This window comes from Chelonia mydas, chromosome 1 (genome assembly GCF_015237465.2).
Source record: "Chelonia mydas isolate rCheMyd1 chromosome 1, rCheMyd1.pri.v2, whole genome shotgun sequence".
Taxonomy (NCBI): domain Eukaryota; kingdom Metazoa; phylum Chordata; order Testudines; family Cheloniidae; genus Chelonia; species Chelonia mydas.
This window is the reverse complement of record NC_057849.1, coordinates 211,061,251-211,070,010: the sequence shown is the minus strand read 5'-3', so window position 1 is coordinate 211,070,010 and position 8,760 is coordinate 211,061,251. Positions and strand designations below refer to the sequence as shown.

The window sequence follows — 8,760 nt, the reverse complement described above, 5'->3', positions numbered from 1 at the left end:
ACCAAGATGGCTTCTGGCTGGGGAAACGCCATGTTGTTCATTGCCAAGGAGCTCATGCTGTAGCACTTTGGCCTTCATGAGGTAGCGGTGTCTAAGTGCCAGAGATGTCTGCATTTGAGCTGTTTCCTGCAAGGCCACCTTTCTCTTTGGTACCACAGTTGCTGTGATGGGCTGATTTCAAATTCCATTCTAAATGCCTCTGTTAGGCCTGTTCAAACACACACCTACACACGGCTCCTTCAGGCTGGATTTTACCTTTGATTGCCCCCTCCCCCAGCGGCTTTTCCACTGGACATCGGCTATGTCGTTTTCCTGGTTAACTTGCTGCTGTCTCCTGGGAAGCTTGTGTCCTATAGCCAATGTGCTGCTCTTCACTGTAGAGAAGAGATGGGTTTCAGCTGCACAGACTATTAAGGAGATTCTCTATTCAGATGGATGGAAATGGCCAGGACCCTAGGATTCTCTCTTGCTCCCAGACTGACTAACGCAGCCTGTGCTGCCTGGAGTTACCACACAGGGGAGGCCTAGCACTGGCCTGGGCAGAGAGTCCTGGAGTGGGTTGCTACCTACACTACGGTATGCGAGATGGTCACTCAGAACCTAGTCAGTCAGTGTTAAGAACAAGCTCTGACATGGTGAACAGGAAGCCCTCTGAGACTCTGCTGCCACTGATGGTCACCACTGAAGAAGGAAGCTCCATGACACACTCCTACCACTAATGTACCACTGCCATTCAGGAAGCCCTGAGCAGTCTGGATTCCACAAAGGGAACAGGGGTTCGTCCCTTCTCCTTTGGATACAGCTGACCCCAGTGGTAACATCCCAACTCTGTGGTTTTAGTGGCCTAGCTACAATTGGACACAGACAGCTCTGTGGGGTTCAATTTTAGAGGTTTCTTTTTTTCCACATTTGTTTTCATAATTAGTTTGTCAAATGAGCAGCATTCTAGGCTCTAGAGTTATTTAACTAATCAGACAGAATCATTTTTCACACAGTTCTGCCCTGCACCAAGGAGGGCGGTTACATGATGATCCGAGACTGAAGGAAAGATGACATCAGAAGCGGACTCGTCACTCATATATGGTAACAGCTGGAGTTTTAGAATTGTATTGGATGTTTTAGCTGCATAAAAATTTAGATAAACTCTCTGATAATGTCTAAAAAGGTGAATATTGTTTCTATTGGTTCCTTCTGGCTGCTGATGCCGGCATCTGAATCTACATATTTCCCTGCCACTGCTTTGTTGTCACTTGGCAGACACAGAGGAGCCCTGGCAGAGTGTTTCCGTGCTGCCTGTGCAGTGTCAGGAGGGGACGGCAGGTCCGTCTGGCAATGAAGGGACATCTCTCCGCTCAGCTGCTTTGGCTTCTCCTCTTTCTTCAGGACACCACGGGTAAGTGCCTGCTTTATTTCACTGGATGAGCTGGACAGATGAGAAGTAGGAAGAAAGTTTTAATTCACTAGAAATAGTGTTTTATTCCAGAAGTCAGTGAAGCAAATGGAAAGCAGGCAGTTGGGGTTAAAGTAAATTTGTGTTTCTGATTATCTCCCATTGGTTATTCTGAGAGAGGAGGTTTATATATTTGCAATAATCATAGATTTGACCCTGTCACAATCTGTGTGCTTTATAAAATACCCCAGTCTTGTAGCACTGTGAGCCCAGAGTTGCTTTTAGTGAACTAATGGCTTCAGTGCTTAGAAATTCCTGATAACTAATCAGAAGAAAAGCAGAGTGGGCTTCTATATTATGACTTCCAGCCTGATCGCCCGTCCAGCTCTGTGCCTGTGTATGGAACCTGTGAATAATTCCAGATATACACTCCATGCCATTTAAAATAACACTGCTGTCCTGTGTGCGTCAAACGTGCCGGACCAACTTCAGCAGGGTTTGAATGATGCACTTCTCAGGACACTGAACTGTTCAGTAACAGCCTGTTTCTGTGAGTTGCTGCAGTCTGAGACGCTGCTGTTCTGTAGCTGCAGTATGAACAGGTGAAGCTAAAGATGAAAGTCAGATTTTAGAAACCTCAAATATTTAGCTAGAGACAAACTGCAGTACCACAGCTGCTATGTAGAGATCACAGATAGCTCTGCAACGTCTCTGTGCCTTGGAGGGTAGGTGCTGAGGATTCCGGAGCAAGGACATTTTCTGAAGTGGGGGTTTGTACCTGAACTTCCCAAGAAATTCACATGGAATTAGCTGGAGTTTGATCTCATGATAAAACTGACCTTTACCAGAGTGAAAACACAGAGAATTCCACTGGGATTCCTGGGTAACCAAATCTCCATGGCATGCGCCGTGTGAAACCATGGGGCTCTATTCTCCCTGCAGTGTGGAGTGACTCCCATTACCTACAATGGGTGGAACTCGTACCCTGCAGGGAGAGAAGGTGGCCCTGGACTCCATTGGTCAAGAGTCCGGTCAGAGTAATAATAGAGGCTGGTTTCAACCTTCCTTTTCTTGTCTTTAAATTTGACTCCATGTGGAACAGGAATGTCCCTATCACACTTGTGTCTAGTTAAAAGCTCATAACCCAACAGTCCATGAGAATGTTTATCAGCTGGATTTAAATGCAACTTAGAATGACTGCTGAACTCCCTGCCACCCTTCCTCAATAATGGGGCACTTTACAATTCTACAAATGGACACCTACGAACGGGCTGGATTCTGGTTCCACCCAAAAATTTCACAGTGGTGAAAACGACACTCCAGCAGGTTAACGTTTTCATCTTTGATTGTCAAAACTTTCGGAAAACAAAAAAAATTGCAGCAGAACAGAAATGGTTTTGTGAAATCGTTGCCCATCTTTCCTCCTCCCATTGCTGAGCCCTCTGTGACAGGAGCAGTCCCAGGGAGGCCAGTGTAGTCAGTGGGACGACTCCTGAGAGTTCCACAATCTGGACTTAAATACAAAAGAGTCTCAAGGAGGGAGGAGACTCAAATACAGCCAGGGACTACAGCACAAAAGGATTTAAAAACAACAGGGACATCTTAAAATCAACCCATCACTCTATAGGAGCTAATGTACATTATAAGCTCCTATAAAACAAGCTCCAACAAAACAGTTAAATACGAACTTAACATTAAGTACATGAGTTAGTTCCCTGTGACGAACAGCCTTTGCTGGTTCAGGGCCATAAAGAGCACGGGGCAGATGTAACATGATGGTGGCTGCAGAAACCAGAGCACAAACATGCTGCAGTGGGTATGCCCTTCTGGGAACGGCACTAAAAGGAAATAATAATAATTAACCCCCAGTCACTGCTGTGGCGAGGACACCATGGAATACATGAGTCCACAGTCTCTGCCCCTGTGTAACTTACAGATGGTTCTATGGTGAAAACCCTGCACTGGGAATCTGGCGATTAGGGTCTGTTCTTGTCTCTGCCACAGATTTAGTGTGTGACCTTGGGGCATCTCACTTCATTTCTCACTGCCTCAGGTTCCCTTTTTGTGAAAAAGGGAACAATACCTACCTGTGTGATTGAGGGTGGAGCGATAATGTGGGGATAAAATTCACCAGACAGAAAAAACCTTTAAATAAATGAAAATGAACAAAGTAAACTCTTTTGTCCCAAGCCCAACACATGGGTTCCTGCAGAGCGGGGAAGGGTCGGAAGAGACATCAAGTTTCTTAATCTTACTCAGTGTCACAGAATGAATCCCCTCAACAAAAGGGATGTGGAGGTGGGTCCAGAGCTCCTGGACTTCCCATAATAGTCACTATGCTCTGGGGAAGGGGTTTGTTTTCACCATGAGACTATATGGAACAGTGCCCCCCCACCACACACACACAGCTCCCCATCAATATACAGCTGTAATTGCAGCTAGTGGGAGCCCTCTGCTCTGAGGGTCCTGATGACCCCTGACCCCCAGGATGGAGTTACAGCCCCTGTTACTGGAGAGGGAATGTGCTTTATGAAAACGGAGTATAAAATACTCATCACAGATAAATCTGCAGTTACATTTTGTAACCAGCAGGTAAATGCAGATGGGGAAAAACATTTTTTTCTAATTCCTTATGAGAAAGATTTGAAGCAAGCGGGAGGGGACAGTTCTGGGAGGAGCAGTGACTGGGTCAGAGGAGGAAGGCAAGTAGCAGTGAGTGGCAGAGGACTGCATGGGGGGCCATGGCACTGAATGGGCAGAGCAGCAAGTCTGAGGGGAGGGGGAGCAGGATAGTGGGATATGTCTGGCTCTCCATGTTATGTTCACAGCAGAAACACAGAGAAGTTAGATAAACATATGAAATACTCTTTCTGGAAGGTTGCAACGTAATGTGACTCTATTATTTAGAATGCAGAACCCTCACACACAAGAACCCCCAAACAGAGAGAGACAAAGCAGGCTGCTCAACAAGTCAGAGAGGCACAACTTACCCCACCTAGGTTTAGGTGGGCTCTCTGCAGTCTGTCTGCTGAAAGCCCGGATTGCCGCTGCCTTACAAAGTGCTTGGTCCCTAGCCTGCAAACAGGACCAGGAAGTCCCTTAATCTTAAAGTGGCAGCAGCTTGTCATTTTAATAGTTTTCAATACACCACACTCCTTTCCAGGCAAGAGAGGTTGTTGGAGATGGGTGGAGGAGCTGGTGCCAGGGAGAGGTGGGGTGGGGGAGGAGGGTCAGAGGAAGGAGGTGATGGGTTGGTGAGGGAGGGAAGGAGTCTTTGAGGGCACTGCTGCTGTGAAACACACAGCAGTGACGCTGCTCAGCAAACACCAGCCCAGAGAGCTCAGAGGGGAGGAGATACCTCATGCTGGCTCCCCAGTGACAAGCCTGACTGGGGAATCAGGGAGTAAAGCCCAGGGCCCTTGTGTGATACTGTCCAAGACAGAAGGGATGGGATCTGCGCTGTCTGCAACTCTGCTCTTTGTCTCTTTGAAGGTGCTGATGAGCTGAGGCTGGTGAATGGAAGCAGCCCCTGTGCTGGGAGAGTGGAGGTTAAACACCAGGATCAGTGGGGGACGGTGTGTGATGATAACTGGGACATAGAAGATGCTGAGGTGGTTTGTAAGCAGATGGGATGTGGATCTGCTGTCAGTGCCCATGGCCGGGCTTATTTTGGAGAAGGATCTGGACCTACTTGGCTGACTGTAATTGATTGTGATGGTGACGAATCAGCTCTCTGGGACTGCAGACATAGTGGATGGGGTAAAATCACCTGCTATCATTATTACGATACTGGAGTGATCTGCTCAGGTAAGAACTCAGTCAACCTGCCCCTGTAGGAACCTCCCCATAAGGGAGAGGGGACTGAACCCAAAGTGTGTGACATTCCTGGCAACTCAGAGCTGGACGGTGTCCTGCACTGAGCTCTGTGTGGAGCTGACCAGTCTCTCCCTGAGCTCCCCTGGGCAGACTGGGGATGAGCAGGCTGTGCCATCCTCTGGGCAGGTCAGGCAGCTGTCATGGAGTAAGGGTGAGCTGGGGGGCATCCCCAATAACAGGTCTGTGCTGGTAGGTGCCTGTGTATGGAAGCCCAGTGTCTCCCCAGGGCAGCAGCAGCAGCAGCAGCAGCTGTGACCCTGCCTGTGGCTGTGGGAGCTGGGATAGGAGCCAGAGGGGTGAATGCTGTGGAGTTTCCCCAGAGTTCCCTGAGGCAACAGGGGAGGAGCCCTGAGCCTGACACTGGCAAGAGGGAGAGGCCAAAGCAGCTGGGGGTAGGTGCTGAGGGCAAAAACTGGCTACACTGTGCCACATGGCTGTCCTCCTTCCCCGAATCCCCCCACAGGGTCAGGCAGGAAACTCCCACACGGTGTGTAGCTCTTTGTTCCGCAGCCTGCCTGGCAGCCTTTCCATCAAGGGTGAGGTAGAATTACCCCCCAGGGTAATGTCGTGGAGACTGCACCCGGATCCCTCTGCAATCTGCACTTGGGAAATAAATGTGTAGGTATAACCTGGCTTCATCAAAGCTTGTGCTGTTAAAATGGCTGTGTTTGCACACAGGTCTAAAGAGAGTGAGTATGGCCTGGTCTACACTAGGGGGGGATCGATCTAAGATATGCAACTTCAGCTACGAGAATAGCGTAGCTGAAGTCGACGTATCTTAGATCGACTTAGAATCACTTACTTTGCATCCTCGCAGCGCGGGATCGACGGCTGCCGCTGCTCCCCCGTCGACTCCGCTTCCGCCTCTCGCCGTCGTGGCGTTCCGGAGTTGACGGCAGAGCGATCGGGGATCGATTTATCGCGTCTACACTAGACATGATAAATCGATCCCCGATAGATCGATCACTACCCGCCGATCTGGTGGGTAGTGTAGACGTGGCCTAATGCACTCTTAAAACAGATCTGACACAATTAATACTAAGCCTTGGTCTACACTACACTTGGTCTACACTACAGAGTTAGGTTGATGTAAGGCCGATTTCGTCAACCTAATTCCATAAGCGTCTACACTAAAATGTAGCTCCTCCCAACGTAACTTGCCTACTACACCGACATAATAACTCCACCTCCATGAGAGGCATAGCACTTAGGTCGATGTAGTTAGGTCTACGCAGTGTCAGTGTGGACACTGCATTGCTTACATTGACTGTTGCTGCCTTTCTGAAGCTGTCCCACAATGCTCCACACTGACAGTTAGATTGATGAACGCATGGGTGGTGGGTATGACAGGCCAGGGGAAGCTGAGCTTCCCCAAACAGCCAGGCATGGGCCCACCCACGCTCCACCCCAAACCCCCTCCTGCTTCCTGCCACTTCCCCCTCGCCTCAGTCCAGGGAGGTTGCTTCTCTTCCCCAAGGGGGCTAGGGCTTGGGCGTCCTGGCCTGAGGCCCGGGACTCGGGGCAGGTGGGGCCCCTAGTGCTCTAGTGAGGATGCGCACCACCAACACAAGGAGTGTAGTGTGGACACACAAAAGCAATATAGTTACTGTGGCGGCTATATATTCACATAACTTAGGTCAACTACATTTTGTACTGTAGACTTGCCCTCAGTGTAGGACATTGGTCGCTGCAGCTGGCTGAACAGCGACAGCACCTCTTTGTTTTGATTAGCTCAGTTTGCATCTCTCTGCAAATCCCTGATCACCACCATTGGTGAAGTCACATCTGATCACTGGGGTAAGTGCTTTGTGTGTCACCCCTAACACCCTGCCACTCACTGACTATCCTCAGTGACAGGATCCCCAGAAACTGTGGGGGAGGTCACCCCTCCCCTGTGCCTTCTTGGCCCTGTGTCAGAACACAGGGGTCACAATCACTATCAGCCCCCTCCTTTCCCTCAGAAATATGCCTGTCATAGTGGGGGCCTCCTCAACAGGTCCGAAAGTGGAGTAACCCTCAGCACATGGAGACGCATTGGTTCCCATCTCAGTCCTGTGCCAGGTTCAGCACAGGTGCATGGATTTACCGGGGCCGAGGTGAAGGGTTTCTCTCTGGGTTTCATTCTGGGTTTCCCGTGTGCAGTGAGCTCTGCAGCTTCAGTGTCTCAGCTGAGATGTAACTGACTGAGCTGCACCATCCTTATTTCCACTGTTTCTATACCTGAAATGCACAAGTGCAGAGAGGAGCTCCTTTGCGTAATGGAAGGAGCCAAAAGTGGAGCCTGGCAGCCACACCCCCATTCTCTGCTAGGCCTGTAAGCAGCTGCAGCTCTGGGCTTGTAAACCCTGAACATCTGGGCCTATTCTTGCTGCTTGGAGGATTTGGGGAGTATCCAGAGGGTACAAAGGAACTCGACTGGCTGTCTGGGAATTAGGCACAAGCATTTTCAGGGTAAATACTGAATAAACGTGAAATGGAAACCTACTTGTCTGAGAAACCGTCATTCCATCCATCCTGCTCCAGTGTACCTCCTGTAACTCATCTTGGTACCGAAGCGACCAACGAGCCACATGTACTGATGTCCCCCCACAGTTATTATTGACAATTATTTACCTCAGGAATAAAGAATCGTTGCCCTGAGCTTACACAAAGAGACATTTACACTAAAGGAAAAGATTCCTTGGCATTTTAAGTTCCCTGCATGAATGCTCAGTGTGTGGCCTTCATTTTGGAACTTTATCACACAATGGTACCACATTTGGCCCTTGGTAGATTGAGAGCTCTGCTCCCCAGACACAGCTGCTGTAAAGTTGCCCTGAGTCTGTGCTAGGGCAATGTTCACATGTACTAGCCTGCACAATGACCCTCCCCATCCCTGACAAGCACTGGCTGGATGTTGAAAGGCCCCACTTTACTAGTCAATAATCAGCTCAGTTGCTTTGCCACTTTCCCTCTCTCCCACCTCTCCTGTCTCTCCCATGGCTTTCACACCCTGCACCCACACAAAACCTATCTGGCCAATTACCTGTACTGCACCAAGGGAAATGCATCACAATTCCCTTCATCTACACACCAGGCAGCAACCCTGTACACACAAGGAGTACAGGAGGCGAGCAGAGAGGCCAACACACAGCATGGCATTGTTAGATATTGCTATTGAATAGGATCCCTGTCCATCAGCTTTGCGCTTCTCTTTTGAGCAGCCTCGTGGCTTCTCCAGTTTACACCATCCACTTACATCCAGGCTTTCATCTGGAAATAAGCACAGTATGCATTTTGCTAACAGCTCCCTTTTGGAGCATGCCTCTCGTCTCACAGAGCCAGCTGGTCTAGCTTCAACTACACCTAGTTTTCACAGGCAACAATCAGCTTAGAGGTGGCAAGTGGATGCAGTTGACTAGTGGTGATGTGTAAGGCCCACTTTACACCACTGTTACACCGGTGCAGCTTCCTACACAAAGCACTATGGAGGACAGAGACCTCTGTGTGCACAT

General features: G+C 49.3%; 1 protein-coding gene across 1 annotated transcript; it reads left to right on the top strand.

Moving 5' to 3' along the window:
* The first annotated feature begins 1,264 nt into the window (after positions 1-1,264).
* Positions 1,265-5,226, top strand: LOC122465824 (scavenger receptor cysteine-rich type 1 protein M130-like). Its single transcript, XM_043546668.1, has 2 exons — positions 1,265-1,393; positions 4,883-5,226. The coding sequence occupies exons 1-2, from the start codon at positions 1,333-1,335 to the stop codon at positions 5,224-5,226; spliced, it is 405 nt and encodes a 134-aa protein (XP_043402603.1). The 5' UTR covers positions 1,265-1,332.
* The last annotated feature ends 3,534 nt before the right edge of the window (positions 5,227-8,760 follow it).